A 15643-nucleotide genomic window follows, 5' to 3' on the forward strand; every position below is an offset into this window, starting at 1 on the left:
ACGTTAATTTACAGGCTCGTAGAAATCATGCAGAAATGTTTGAGTGAATGTGGAAACGCCAGCCATGCATGAAGGTTCGCTCTTTGATGTGGACTTATCGCGTCTCTTTTTTTTCTCTCTCTCCTTGTTCCTGAAGAAATAATTAACGGGGGCAGAGTATTATTTAAGAGGGCGAGGAATAGGAGTTGAGCGGCGAAATGGTTGCAGGGTCGGGGAGCGTAGATTGGGAAATGTCGAACAAGTTGATGATTTCGTACCAAACCTTCAATTTAGCGGCGAATTTATTTACCTTCGACCTGTTTATCCCACCAAAGAGAGAGAGAGAGAGAGAGAGAGAGAGAGAGAGAGAGAGAGAGAGAGAGAGAGAGAGAGAGAGAGAGAGAGAGAGAGAGAGAGAGAGAGAGAGAGAGAGAGAGAGACAGAGAGAGAGAGAGAGAGAGAGAGAGAGAGAGAGAGAGAGAGAGAGAGAGAGAGAGAGAGAGAGAGAGAGAGAGAGAGAGAGAGAGAGAGAGAGAGAGAGAGAGAGAGAGAGAGAGAGAGAGAGAGAGAGAGAGAGAGAGAGAGAGAGAGAGAGAGAGAGAGAGAGAGAGAGAGAGAGAGAGAGAGAGAGAGAGAGAGAGAGAGAGAGAGAGAGAGAGAGAGAGAGAGAGAAGCTTGCATGACTACACTCCCACTAAATCTCTGTCTCTCACACTCACACTCACCCTCACACTCACACACACACACACACACACACACACACACACACACACACACACACACACACATTCCGCTCCACTTTCATCATTCCTGTTATCGTGATGAGAGAGAGAGAGAGAGAGAGAGAGAGAGAGAGAGAGAGAGAGAGAGAGAGAGAGAGAGAGAGAGAGAGAGAGAGAGAGAGAGAGAGAGAGAGAGAGAGAGAGAGAGAGAGAGAGAGAGAGAGAGAGAGAGAGAGAGAGAGAGAGAGAGAGAGAGAAAGAAAGAAAGATGGAGGGGATAAGAAGCTAAGCGCGAATAAGAAGCATAGGCGGCGGAAGAGGAGGAGGAGGAGGAGGAGGAGGAGGAGGAGGAGGAGGAGGAGGAAGATGAAGGGCGAGGGCGAGGGCGAGGGCGAGGGAGGGAGCGAGGCCATAAGGGGGTGAGAGGAGCAAGGCGAACAGCAGGAGGGAGAGAGAAACAAAGAAGGGAAGGGAGCGGAGGAAGGAATGCAGGGAGAGGCAGGCGATCCGGGGCAGGAAGGGACAGAGGGAAGCTACTGGGACGAGAGAACGAGATAGAGGCAGCCAGGAGGGAGATTTGATTTTCTTAGATTAATGTATTGAGATATTCACATATAACATACATATAGTCTCAACCCCACTGTATTTTGTCCTTACATTACCTTACACTACTTTACGTCACATTTCCCTATACTGATACATAGGTTTGCTAAATTTTAAGATAGGTAGATTTCCCTAAGATACAGTTTTATGCAAGCAAGACGTAACGCCTCCCAGTTAAAAACAATCACGTCTCCAGCAAAGAGTTATGGATATCCCTGTTATTGATTTAAGATAAACATTACGTCTTTGCACATTCCTGTCATCTCATCTATCTTTTCATTATTGGGAGGGAGGGTAGGACAGGAGGCAAAGAGGTAGAGTAAGGGAGTTTTTTTTTACAACAAAGGAGACAGCTCAAGGGCACAAAAAAAGGAAATAATCGTAAAAAAGGCCGCTACTCGCTGCTCCCAAAAAGAATCCAAAGAGGTGGCCGAAAAAGAGGTCAATTTCGGGAGGAGAGGTGTCGAGATACCCTGTCTTAAGATGCAAACCAGAGTCCGTGTTCTCAGGCACTCTCGGCTCTCATTCACATACATTGCGTGTCAGCCCAGAGAGAGAGAGAGAGGGAAAGGAAAGCATAAAGAACAGAGCTATGAAAATAACAGTAAAGGTAAGTCCCACACAAAAGCGCCAAGAGGGAGGTAAGGAAAGAAGGGAGCAGAGAGGGAATACCTTGGAAATGCTAACACAACAACCTATACGACAGCCTTAATAAACGTGGGTGTGTGCGAAAGGTTAGACAATACTGGAGGGGAAGAGGGAAGTGGAACGGACTGAGAATGAGAAGGACAGTAAAAGTTAGGCAAGGGGAACAAAAACTGGTAAGGAAATAAGGAAGCAGAGAGAGGCGAAGGGAAACAGGAGGAGGGCGGGCCTATGACGCAGCAAAGTTTTCACGGACATAAGGAAGGAAGGAAGGAAGAAAGGAAGGAAGGAAGGCAGAAGGGCAGACCGATCTCTCTCTACTTAACCCTGACCTGTGTGTGTGTGTGTGTGTGTGTGTGTGTGTGTGTGTGTGTGTGTGTGTGTGTGTGTTTGCAGTTTTCCTAATAAATGTTTCAGGTTTGTGTGTGTGTGTGTGTGTGTGTGTGTGTATTAAAGACTTTTCCTCATGTTTGTTTCATTTATATTATTCTTTTTCTCTCTAGTTGCGTCAGTGTGCGTGGGCGGGCTGATGTTTGATTTTGAGGTCTTTCCCTTGTTGTTTTAATGTGTTTGTTTCGTGTGCCATTTTGCGTGTGTGTGTGTGTGTGTGTGTGTGTGTGTGTGTGTGTGTGTGTGTGTGTGTGTGTGTGTGTGTGTGTGTGTGTGTGTGTGTGTGTGTGTGTGTGTGTGTGTGTGTGTGTGTGTGTGTGTGTGTGTGTGTGTGTGTGTGTGTGTGTGTGTGTGTGTGTGTGTGTGTGTGTGTGTGTGTGTGTGTGTGTGTGTGTGTGTGTGTGTGTGTGTGTTTGCATGTGAAAACTTTAATTCATCTTATACAATCAGTTTTTACGTTAACCAGTTTTTACGTTTATCTTTGTTAAGCTATTACATTGTAGTTTGACTTGTGCAATATACTCGTTCATTTGTAGTCCAGTAAGCAGAACTAACAAACTAAGTAAACTGTGTGTGTGTGTTACGTGTGGTTAAGTAGGGACCTGCATGGAACCTCCTATAAGGGCCGTTTTCCTGAACACTTCGGTCCCCAGCCACTCATATTTGACAAGGCTTTCGTAGGATTTCTGGGCATCTCCATTGGTATCTTCATGACCCTGGTGGTAGAGTGACCCTACTTCTCTTCCAGCATCCCTTTCCTCCCTTCCAGCTCCCTTCTTTCATCTCTCCCCCTTCCTTATTTCTTCCTTTTCATCCTCTCTTCTCCTCCCTTCACCTCCCTTCCTCTCCCTTCCTCTCCCTTCTTCCTTCCACGCTCACCCTCTCACCCTTCCTTTTGTACAATGAGCGTGAAAAAACACTCATGAGGCTTTGAAAATAGTGGACGTGAGGTGTGGAGGGGTCTGAGAACACCGATATTAGCGCCAACCCACGTGACGATCAAGTCCACCTCCTGGCCTCAACAGGTCTTGCAGCACGACGGTAAATGATTCTAACGCTCAAAGATTTAAAAGTAAGCACCAGGGCGGCAACGTTTGGCAAGTGGAGGCGTTGATAAATATGTTTTCGGATCAAGTATGAATCTGTCGGCAGATTAGGAGCAAGTGCCTGACGCCTGGCTGACCTGCCTTGCGACGCTCGGGAACAAAGGGACGGAGGGAGGTGGTGGGGACTGCCATTTTTTTTTTCCACCTCTGCAGCTCCTCTGACCCTCTTGGTGACAGGGCACACGGGTCTCCGCCTCCAGAGGGCGGGGCGAGGGCAGGGCGTGCCTGGTAAGTGTCACTTCGCCCAGTATTGCCCCAGCTGAAGCCTTCGGCGCGGCCAGACGTGGATAGCTCTGAGGGTCGCCACGGTCCGGCTCACTAACCACCGACGGACAAACCTATTTCATTTGTTTATGTGTTTGCGCCTCAGATAATGAACGTGTTTACTGTACATGCATCTCAACAACATGAAAACAAATATATAACCGTTTTACCTTATTTGGGCTACTTTATAGGAGCTTAATACTTCATAGGAGCAGTGATTAGCGTTTTTTTCTCTCACTTCCACCCCTTTACTTTACGTACTTTATAGAGGCTACTTTATAGGGGCTTACTACGTTATAGGGGCAGTGATTAGCAGGCTGGCTTTTTTCTCTCGTTTATTTTTTTGCCCTTGAGCTGCTTCCTTTACTGTAAAAAAACTTCTTTATGTAATTTCTTTCTCTCGGTAACTCAACACTATAACGAGTTCAGAGAGACTGGATATGGTGTGCGAGTCATCACATTACTCTATCTGCTGCTTGCTTTTTGCCGCGAATATGACCACTAGGCAGATCAGTAATGCGCCGGATCGAAAGAAAATGTCGACTCGTTTGGGTGAACTTTATACGATTCATTCTTACCTAAACCTTGAAATGGAGGCTTTTTCTACTCCTTGTTTTCCTTCCCCGCTGTTCTCATCTTCACTACATTCCCAGAGGAAGATATTACACGCAGAGTGAGTGTACAGGCTTCAGAACTGGAAACTTTTCGGGGTGGCGTGTCTCGCAAAACAAATAAATATCCTGGCGGGCGAGGAAGGAGCGGGGCACGGGGTGGAGAGGGAGGGAGGGAGTCGCTGCCCAAGGTCACTCACCCAGGCCGGGGAGATAAGGGAAGGCGGTTTGAGGGGGCGACACCCTTCGATGCAGGTGTTGCAGGTGTTGCATCGCGTGAGATTATTTTAATGGATTTTCTGGATTCTCTAATTGCAATCTCGACTTCATCTGAGTGTTGGTGACGCTGAGGATCGTGGCCATGACTTGCACACGCCTTGGACATTCCTCAGCTGTGTTCCCCATTATTGTCACTCGAATACTGACACGGAGACTCCTCGGGCACGGCATGAATGTGAAGGGAAGGACTTCTAGCATTCCTCCTCCATCGTAAAAAAGAAAGTTTAGTTAAGTGAGCATCGAAAAGGCGCTGGCTTGCCGCTAATAAGGAAAGGACACCGTCGAAAACAAGGGGAACCGCACAAAAAAACGCGCCACGCATCTGATGTATCTGTAGAGTGGGTGAAGTGAGTGACACGCCACGCCGTCCTTTCACCAGCCAGACTTGGACACCTTGATGAACGAATCTCTACACCCAGCACCTTTAATTGACAGGCCCGGGCAAGGGTTTGGACTCTCCCTTTTACCCTCACGAGAAAGACAAATAGAGGGTTTTGGCCAATGAATAATCTGTCAGCGTAAATGGAGCAGCCCACGGCGAGACGAGAGGTTGCTGGTCCATCACAAACTCGTCACTTGTTCAAGGCGGCGCGGCGGCTGTCCCTGGCATCCTGAGACTCACTTAACGGATGGTGTTGTAATATGAGCACCAGCCGTTATCACTATAAGGAGAAGATTAGCAACCTAAACTAATAAAGCTCGTCTGCCGCTCCCTGCTACCTCCGGCGAGGGCCACGGCGGCACACAAACACCTCATCCTCGTCGGCGTCAGGCGGTCATCTTACCCTGAGTTTGGGTGAGGCACAGTGTTCTTTTGTATTCGTGTCCTTATATATCTTCCCGGTGAATGTGGTCTGATTAAGCATGTAACGCCGGAGAAGAAGATTTGTGTAGGCTTGTTAGAGAGCCTATGATGCAAATAGACAGAAGTACATACACGTAGCTGAAAAAAAAATACTAGTGTTCTTTATCAATTGCCTGATTGGGTGGGGAGTTGTGCCTGGCGTCCAGCTGACCCGGGGGCCAAGCCTTGAGCACGTTCATACATCCTTCCCTTCACATTCATTGTATTTAGGCTGCTATCGTAACATGGGCAATAAATTCATGTACTTTTCTCTGTTTACATGCTCAGCGGCCCTCAGCAAGACTCGCTCAGCACCACGCCCTCCAGGGACAGACAGACAGGGAGGCATACAAAAAGATCCATGTTAATTCCCTGTATCCTGGCACTACTGCATGGCGGCTCCAGATCACAGGCTGCGTTAGGTACTGCTCTGAAATGTGGCTTTGGCTGTTTATGACTGACCAACATGAGATTCGTTTCTCAGCAACCGTGTGGAGCGGAGACAGGACTGACAGGTCCCTCCTTGTATGGGAGTGGACGAGCCTTTCGCAGGACTCCTATGCGGATCAAGGACGTAGGGGTAGCGGCGGGCATGTAGGGGACAGGGAGTATATAACACCCATAGGTGCTGCCTGACCATCAGTGTCCATCTACACAGTCCACCATGAGATCTGTGAGTCGGGGAGCGGCCAACAGTCTGTATACTTGTAGATTGAAGAAAACTACTTAAACATTAATCAGTTGAGACTCAAAAGACTTGGAGTATAGGAAATGGCATAAAACTCAATGGGAAACTTTACCAGGAGTCTCTTCCTTCGTCAGGTTGCTATCTTCGCCGTTGTGGCCATCGCCTTTCACCTGAGTCTGGCCGCCCCGGCCGACCTGAGCTCCGAGGAAGACATCCCCATCCTGAAGGATGAGCGCGAAATGGACGAAGACGGAAGGTTCAACTTTGAGATCGAGACTGGCAACGGCATCCGCGTGTCACAGGGCGGCTCTCCTGACGGCGAGGACGGCGCCGTGAGCCACGCCGGAGAGTACTCGTGAGTGTTGGGCAGGGGTCACGCCTCCTGGGTAAGGGGCTCAGGATAACTACAACTATATACTGACTTATGCAACATTGTTCAGCTTGTTCATAATATGGTGCTCAGGATAACTACAACTATATACTGACTTATGCAACATTGTTCAGCTTGTTCATAATCATTGTTCAGCTTGTTCATAATCTGCAAAACTTTCCCTCGCAGCTACACGGCCCCTGACGGCACCCTGGTCGTTGTGAAGTTCGTCGCCAACGAGAACGGCTACCAGCCCGAGTCTGACCTGCTGCCCGTGGCCCCCGAGTTCCCCCACCCCATCCCGCAGTTCGTGCTGGACCAGATCGCCTTCGCCGCCAAGGAGGACGCGGAAAGGGACTCCGAGGAGGAGGATTGAAACAAACAATCAGAATATAGTCAACTTCGAATTTAAGCCGGATGCCCTATTTATTGTATTTATTGTATCAGACTTCTGAAACTTGAATTAAAGATGATGATAATAAATGAATTTCTTTATGACCATTATATGACAATTCTAATGTACGTGTTTTTAACTTGGCGACTGATCTCACCCCAGCCGCTGCCACCACGGGACAAGGCTTTGCGGGCTTTTTTTTATTATTGTTTTCTTTTTTTTGTGTGCCCTTGAGCTGCCTCCTTTGTTGTAAAAAAAAAAAAAAAAAAAAAAAAGGCGGGGCGGGGCGTCACTCCTGTCCGCGGGGAAGGAGCGGACGGCGGAGAGTTAAACAAAATCCATGTCGTGTTTTATAGTGCTTCTACTTACATTTTAATTAAGGCAATCAATTAAGTACAATAAAGTCGGCACAATGATTTATTTTTACAGTAAAGGAAGCAGATCAAGGGCAAAAAAAAAAAGATAATGAGAAGAAAAGTCCGCTAATCACTGCCCCTATAAAAAAAAAAAAGAGTTCAGAAGAGTGGCCAAAAGAGAGGTCAGCTTCGGGAGGATAGGTGTCTCGATACTCTCCTCTTGAAAGAGTTCAAGTCTTAGGCAGGAGGATATACAGACGATACAGACAGACACCAAACAGTTCGGGGCAGTGGACGGGGGACAACGATGGCGAAACGATTTAGACACCGAGGTAAAATGCCGTGCAATGAAAAATGATTTGGACGCTAACATACATAACTTACTCTATACTATAAGTAAAATTCGCCTGCGCCTCTAACGGGCTTTGGCCGTAGAAGAGACCCCTGACCGACGCTATAGCCGGCACCTAAAACAACAAATAATAGATTAATAAATAAACAAACATAAATATGAAAAAATAAACGTATGCTTTTTGTGTTAGCTTCGAACGCATCAGACAACGCATTTTATAACCACTTAAAAACAAACAAACAAAAAAAAATGGAGAAAATCTTCACCTAAATATTAGAGCAAATCCGTCCGCAGCTTACTCTCCGAATAAAATCTTTAAACGAATATTTTTTTGAGTTAGCATCAAATTCGTAGCAAATTCATCAGACTACATATTTTATCAACACGGAAAAAAAAACACAAACCCTCATTTAAATATTAGACAAAATCCTGCTTTTTTTTTTTTAGGTCACCCATTAATTAATATGTAAAAACCAATATGTTTCCTGCAAAACTAGAAACATTAATATATTCCCCCGCGGCTGATAATGAGGTGAGCAGGTGTGAGGTGACCCGAGGAACAATGCAACCAGTTAGGCTCCTGACAAGGCCTGGAGATACGGCGCTCGCAATTAAGATTTCGTGAAGGATAAGGGGAGACTTGTGCGTTCAGAGGGAGAAGCAGAGCAAGGGAGAAGGTTGACTGTATAAGTGGATGAGTGGCGCAGAGAGGGTTGAAGTTGTGGGGTCAGACTACAGGTGCGTGTCTTTAGAATGAGTGAAAATGGAAAAGGTTGACTGTATAACTGGATGAGTGGCGCAGAGAGGGTTGAAGTTGTGGGGTCTGACTAGCTGCGTGCCTTTAGACTGAGTGACAGTGGAAAAGGTTGATCGTAGGGTCGTCTGGAGGGGTCAAACTATAGGTGCATGCCTTCAGAGGGCAAGGCAGAGCAAGGGAGAAGGTTGCCAGGACGAGAGGTGAAGAGTAGGTCGGTTCGAGGGGTGAGGAAACTATAACAAAGGCGTCGTGTAAGAAGGACCTCTCAGGACTCAAAGAGAAACAATGTGAAAGCCTAACAATAAGCTATTTATGAGATTCTAAGAAGACTGAAGCCTTTAGTAGATTTTTTTATTCGCCGGGGCCTAGCCTTGAACAAGTTTATACATCCTTCCCTTCACATTCATTGTATTTAGGCTGCTATCGTAACATGGGCAATAAATTCATGTACTTTTCTCTGTTTACTGGCTCAGCGGTGGCCCTCAGCAAGACTCGCTCATCACCACGCCCTCCAGGGACAGACAGACAGGGAGGCATACAAAAAGATCCATGTTAATTCCCTGTATCCTGGCACTACTGCATGGCGGCTCCAGATCCCAGGCTGCGTTAGGTATTGCTCTGAAATGTGGCTTTGGCTGTTTATGACTGAGCAACATGAGATTCGTTTCTCAGCAACCGTGTGGAGCGCAGACAGGACTGACAGGTCCCTCCTTGTAAGGGAGTGGACGAGCCTTTCGCAGGACTCCTATGCGGATCAAGGACGTAGGGGTAGCGGCGGGCATGTAGGGGACAGGGAGTATATAAGACCCATAGGTGCTGCCTGACCATCAGTGTCCATCTACACAGTCCACCATGAGATCTGTGAGTCGGGGAGCGGCCAACAGTCTGTATACTTGTAGATTGAAGAAAACTACTTAAACTTTAATCAGTTAAGACTCAAAAGGCTTGGAGTATAGGAAATGGCATAAAACTCAATGGGAAACTTTACCAGGAGTCTCTTCCTTCGTCAGGTTGCTATCTTCGCCGTTGTGGCCATCGCCTTTCACCTGAGTCTGGCCGCCCCGGCCGACCTGAGCTCCGAGGAAGACATCCCCATCCTGAAGGATGAGCGCGAAATGGAGGAAGACGGAAGGTTCAACTTTGAGATCGAGACTGGCAACGGCATCCGCTTGTCACAGGGCGGCTCTCCTGACGGCGAGGACGGCGCCGTGAGCCACGCCGGAGAGTACTCGTGAGTGTTGGGCAGGGGTCACGCCTCCTGGGTAAGGGGCTCAGGATAACTACAACTATATACTGACTTATGCAACATTGTTCAGCTTGTTCATAATACGGTGCTCAGGATAACTACAACTATATACTGACTTATGCAACATTGTTCAGCTTGTTCATAATCTGCAAAACTTTCCCTCGCAGCTACACGGCCCCTGACGGCACCCTGGTCGTTGTGAAGTTCGTCGCCAACGAGAACGGCTACCAGCCCGAGTCTGACCTGCTGCCCGTGGCCCCCGAGTTCCCCCACCCCATCCCGCAGTTCGTGCTGGACCAGATCGCCTTCGCCGCCAAGGAGGACGCGGAAAGGGACTCCGAGGAGGAGGATTGAAACAAACAATCAGAATATAGTCAACTTCGAATTTAAGCCGGATGCCCTATTTATTGTATTTATTGTATCAGACTTCTGAAACTTGAATTAAAGATGAAGATAATAAGCTAATTTCTTTATGACCATTATATGACAATTCTTATGTACGTGTTTTTAACTTGGCGAGGGTGCTGTCGGCTGTCCTGAGCGGCTGATCTCACCCCAGCCGCTGCCGCCACGGGACAGGCGGGGGCGGGCCCGGGCGTCACGCCTGGCCGCAGGGAAGGAGCGGACGGCGGGGGCAAGAAAGTTAAACAATTTTCATGTCGTGATGTATAATACTTCTGCTTAAACTTTACTTACGTCAATGCGTTAGATACAATGAGGTCGGAACAATGATACCATAGAGTGCGGGGCGGTGGGAAAGGAATCTCCCTCCCTTTCCCTCCCTATCTCCCTCCCTTTCCCTCCCTATCTCCCTCCCTTTTCCTCCCTGTCTCCCTCCCTTTCTCCCTCCGTTCCCTGCCCTCCCAGGAAAATAAGTTGCACATCAACATATATAACTTATTTTCCATACGAATAGTTTAAACGAATCTTTTTTTATATTAGCATCGAATTCATGAGACAACATAATATTTCATCACCACTAAAAAAAAGCTGCAAATCCTCACATAAACATTAGAGAAAATCTTGCTTTTTTAAAGGTGCATCAAGTTCATCAGACAACATATTTTATCAACACGAAAAAGAGACCCATAAACCCTAATTTAAATAGATAAAATTTAGCTTTTTTTTTAGGTCACCCATTAATTAATATGTACAAACCAATATGTTAACTGCAAAACTGGAAACATTAATATATTCCCCCGCGGCTGATAATGAGGTGAGCAGGTGTGAGGTTACCCGAGGAACTATGCAGGATTGCTCAACTTCAATTAGGCTCCTGACAAGGCCTGGAGATACGACGCTCGCAATTAAGATTTCGTGAAGGATAAGGGGAGACTTGTGCGTTCAGAGGGAGAAGCAGAGCAAGGGAGAAGGATGACTGTATAACTGGATGAGTGGCGCAGAGAGGGTTGAAGTTGTGGGGTCAGACTATAGGTGCGTGTCTTTAGACGGAGTTATAATGGAAAAGGTTGACTGTATGACTGGGTGAGTGGTAACGAAAGGGTCGAATTTGAGGGGTCAGACTAGGTGCATGCATTCAGAGGGCGAGGCAGAGCAAGGGAGAAGGTTGACTGGACAAGAGGTGGAGAGGAGGTCGGTTCGAGGGGTGAGGAAACTATGACAAAGGCGCCGAGTAAGACGGACCTCTCAGGACTCAATAAGAACCAATGCCAACGTCTAACAATAAGGCATTTATGAGTTTCTAAGATGACTGAAGACCTTAATAGATGTTTTCATTCGCCATTAGATTCTACATGGGGAGGCAGTGGCTGAGTGGTTAGCGTGACCTAAGTTCGACTCCAACCGATGCACGCTGACAATTTTCAACCATCGCCGAGTGGCAGATGATTACCCACATGCTGCCCAAATCTTCAATCAATCTTAACTTCAGCGACTTCGTTCAAGTGGAGCACCGGGGGGCAGCATGGGCCAAGCAAGTCATATACTACGGCAGCCACTATAAATAAAATTCGCCTGCGCCACTAACGTTGACACATCACCAGGTCCACGTAAAATGCTATTCTTATATTCTTATCATCTCTTCCAGTCTGCTGTACGCATGGCAAGCTCTCACCATCGTGTAATAACATAAAAGAAACTCCTTCAAGTACTCACAGAATCGTGGAGGCGGTGGAAGAGTGGTCAGGGCGATGACGCGGTGGTGATCTCTAAAGAGTGTATTAATTGGGCCAACTCTGACCAATTGATGTCTGATCTTTCACTCATGGCGTACGAGTCTTACATGGATCCACCTCAAGATGCTGAAAATATCCAACCATCACCGAGTGGCGGAAGAATACCCACATGTTGTCCAGATCATGTAATTATCAAGCAACACTAAACCTCAGTGGCTTCGGTCAAGGGAAGCACCGGGGGCCAGCATGAGCCAAGCAAGAGTCATACATCACGGCAGCCACTTTGAAAATTAAATTAGGTAACCCGCACCACTAACGAACCGTGACCGTCCACCAGGCACCACGAAAACCCAACTGGCGATGTGGACAGAACACAAAGCCTGCCAGCTGTGTGTGAAGCACCGAGGAGCAACATGAGCCAAGCAAGGCATATATCACGGCGGCACTATACACATGAGTTCACTCGTAGGCAGCCCGCGCCACGAACAAACTGTGACCACGAGAAGCCTACTGGAGTAATGGCAGCAAATAAAAAGAATAAAAACAGCCTGCAAGTTGAGTGTGAATAAGCAGCTCATGAATCACACTCCGAAAGGCTGAACGCTCGACACGACTCCAGTAAGCTGCTTCATCCCGTGACGTTGTTTAATGCGTCTCCTTCTGCGCAGAGACCCTACAAATGACTCATTCAGAGAGAGAGAGAGAGAGAGAGAGAGAGTACAAAACGTTTCCACATTCTCACAGGTATCTTGTAGCGTGTCACTCGGAGCAGGCCAAACCGTCATGTCATGCCTGTTCATCCTCATCCTAAATACAGACTCATTTGCTTATCATTGCAAACTGAGACTGCCCTTATATACTTAATCCCACTAACATATAAAGGCCTTCCCTGATCTAGAACCTGTAGGGAGCAAACCGTAACAGTGGAGTTTTCGGTTGGGCTTGAGGGATGAACGCTATCTACGACTATGCTTCAGGATATATAAAATTGATGACCGGGCTTGAAGATGAATTCATATGACCTGTGGAAAGGCTTTGCTGAATGTCTAGTCATTAAAAAGGTGAAAATTTGCGGTTTACCGAGATAAGAGTCAAATGAGGCAAAACAGTTGATATATTTAGTAAAGGAAGGCATACAATTCACGTTATGGAAGCGTCTCATCATCAGCTAAACGGGAACTTGATACACAGTGGCGGGAGCTGCAGGGGCTTGATACACAGTGGCGGGAGCTGCAGGGGCTTGATACACAGTGGCGGGAGCTGCAGGGGCTTCATACACACTGACGGGAGCTGTGGGGGCTTCATACACAGTGGCGGGAGCTGTGGGGGCTTCATACACACTGAGGGGAGCTGCGGGGGCTTCATACACAGTGGCGGGAGCTGTGGGGGCTTCATACACACTGAGGGGAGCTGCGGGGGCTTCATACACACTGAGGGGAGCTGCGGGGGCTTCATACACACTGAGGGGAGCTGCGGGGGCTTCATACACACTGATGGGAGCTGTGGGGGCTTCATACACAGTGGCGGGAGCTGCAGGGGCTTCATTCACACTGATGGGAGCTGCAGGGGCTTCATTCACACTGGAGGCAGCTGCGGGGACTTGTTCCTCGGAGGAGCTTGGTTCAGCGTAAGTCGTAGCGACCTCCTCGACGGACACGTTGGCGAGCTCTTCGGCGGCGTCCTCCTCGGCGGCGAAGGCGATCTGATCCAGCACGAACTGAGGGATGGGGTGCGGGAACTCGGGGGCCACGGGCAGCAGGGCAGACTCTGGTTGGTAGCCGTTCTCGTCAGCCACAAATCTCAGTTCGACCAGAGTGCCGTCAGGAGCGGTGTAGCTGTAATGGTACTTATGTAAGTCTCTCTCTCTCTCTCTCTCTCTCTCTCTCTCTCTCTCTCTCTCTCTCTCTCTCTCTCTCTCTCTCTCTCTCTCTCTCTCTCTCTCTCTCTCTCTCTCTCTCTCTCTCTCTCTCTCTCTCTCTCTCTCTCTCTCTCTCTCTCTCTCTCTCTCTCTCTCTCTCTCTCTCTCTCTCTCTCTCTCTCTCTCTCACACACACACACACACACACACACACACACACACACACACACAACACGCCACTCACGCGTAGGCTCCGGCCATCACCACGGCACCGTCTGGCCCTGCAGGAGAGCCAGACTCGGAGAGAACAATGCCGTTGCCTGTCTCCACGTCCACGCTGAAGCGTCCGTCCTCCTCCTGCACGCGGTCGTCCCTCAGAATGGGAACCACCACCTCGACCACCTCTTCGCTGGAGTGGTCTTCGGATGGCAGAGTTTTGCTATAATCTGGGGCGGCGAAGGCCACGGCGGCTACGGCGGCGAGGATCAGCTGGAAGGAATAGTTGTGTTCTTTGCAAACCAATATACGAGCTCAGTTAACCAATTTCTGCATCTTCCAACGATATTTTCATGCTGATTGACTTTCTGAACTTGCTAACTGTATGCCTCCCCCTCCCGCGACCCCGCTACACTCCACTGTCTACTCTATCTCATCCCTAACTATACAAATCCCTTCTCCAAGAGTTAACCAGCATCTCCACTCTTTCAGCCCTTATACTCGTAAACTCTGGGACAATCTTTCTTCGTCTGTATTTCCTCCTCCTGCCTACGACTTGAACTCTTTCAAGAGGAGAGTATCGAGACGCCTCTCCTCCTGAAATTGACCTCTCTTTTGGCCACTCCTCAAGACTCTTTTTTTTTTATAGGGGCAGTGATTAGCGGGCTTTTTATTTTCATTATTATTTGTTTTTGGCCTTGAGCTGCTTCCTTTGCTGTAAAAAATCACCATATCATGATTTTACTAATGAACAGTTGCTACGTTATACTTACAAGCTGCATGTCGAATGGTTGCGAGATGGACTACGGTGAGGTGTGGGTGGCGTTATGCTTTATAGCAGCGAGTCCAGCAGTGATTGGCAGCAGTGGCCTTGGGGCGTCCTGTCCTGCCGCTACGACGTTCCCAGGGCTCAGGGCCGGGCACGCCTTTCTTTCTTCGCTTCTCGTGTCAATAAAGAAGTTTCCCAGGATGGAAGGATACACGTTATCATTGTTGTTTTCTTTTTTTCATATTTGCAATTATACATTTTTCTTCCTTTTCTTGCTCATGTTCTTGCTCTCGTTCTTTTTTTTCTTTTTCTTGTTCAACTTGGTCAGGACAACATCATCAATCAAGATTAGCAAAAACATCTACATTGACCAAACCAACAACTTTTACCTCGCTACCTGTCCTCGGAGTCCTCATTTTCTTCCGTATCCTTGGCCCTGGACTCGTGGCGGGAACGTAACGTACGAGTATCTCACATGCTAGAGCCTTGCCATAGAAACCCGGGCCGAGGGATGGGTGGGTCAGCCTAGCGCGTTAGGTACACTTTCCCCCCCTCAGACTCGGTCCCCACCACACCCCACCACACCACGCCCGCCTTGACACAAATAAATGAAAGATAAGGCAGACAACGAGACGACTTCTATGACCAGTAAGTAGGTAGGTAGATGTGTGCTCATGTGTGTGTGTGTGTGTGTGTGTGTGTGTGTGTGTGTGTGTGTGTGTGTGTGTGTGTGTGTGTGTGTGTGTGTGTGTGTGTGTGTGTGTGTGTGTGTGTGTGTGTGTGTGTGTGTGTGTGTGTGTGTGTGTGTGTGTGTGTGTGTGTGTGTGTGTGTGTGTGTGTGTGTGTGTGTGTGTGTGTGTGTGTGTGTGTCTGTGTGTGTTTACCCGTGAAAGGATATGTACCCACCACGTCCTCAGTTTAGTGTCTGTGTGTTTGTGTGTGTGTGTGTGTGTGTGTGTGTGTGTGTGTGTGTGTGTGTGTGTGTGTGTGTGTGTCCCAAAACATTTCTTAACTCTTTCTACACTGGCTGGTACACGAGGAGCTTCACCTTTCAACACT

The 15643-nt window shown here is 48.0% G+C and overlaps 2 protein-coding genes across 4 annotated transcripts; one reads left to right on the plus strand and one right to left on the minus strand.

The window, feature by feature from the left end:
* The first annotated feature begins 5963 nt into the window (after positions 1-5963).
* On the plus strand, positions 5964-10066 carry LOC126987707 (cuticle protein AMP1A-like). 3 transcript variants are annotated; one of them, XM_050844898.1, is made up of 3 exons: positions 5964-6116; positions 6266-6486; positions 6691-6984. In XM_050844898.1, exons 1-3 carry the CDS (start codon positions 6108-6110, stop codon positions 6875-6877), a joined length of 417 nt encoding a protein of 138 aa, XP_050700855.1. In that variant the 5' UTR covers positions 5964-6107; the 3' UTR covers positions 6878-6984. The 3 variants fall into 3 exon arrangements, with proteins under 3 accessions (XP_050700855.1, XP_050700858.1, XP_050700857.1); XM_050844901.1 differs by lacking the exons at positions 6266-6486; positions 6691-6984 and adding exons at positions 9371-9591; positions 9774-10066 and having other exon boundaries at positions 5967-6116; XM_050844900.1 differs by lacking the exons at positions 5964-6116; positions 6266-6486; positions 6691-6984 and adding exons at positions 9069-9221; positions 9371-9591; positions 9774-10066.
* Positions 10067-12837: 2771 nt separating this feature from the next.
* LOC126987686 (uncharacterized) lies at positions 12838-14716 on the minus strand. The gene is made up of 3 exons (XM_050844815.1): positions 14589-14716; positions 13844-14088; positions 12838-13576 (listed from the first exon to the last, which is right to left on the minus strand). Exons 1-3 carry the CDS (start codon positions 14595-14597, stop codon positions 12910-12912), a joined length of 921 nt encoding a protein of 306 aa, XP_050700772.1. The 5' UTR covers positions 14598-14716; the 3' UTR covers positions 12838-12909.
* Positions 14717-15643: the final 927 nt, after the last annotated feature.

This window comes from Eriocheir sinensis, chromosome 66, assembly GCF_024679095.1.
Source record: "Eriocheir sinensis breed Jianghai 21 chromosome 66, ASM2467909v1, whole genome shotgun sequence".
Taxonomy (NCBI): domain Eukaryota; kingdom Metazoa; phylum Arthropoda; class Malacostraca; order Decapoda; family Varunidae; genus Eriocheir; species Eriocheir sinensis.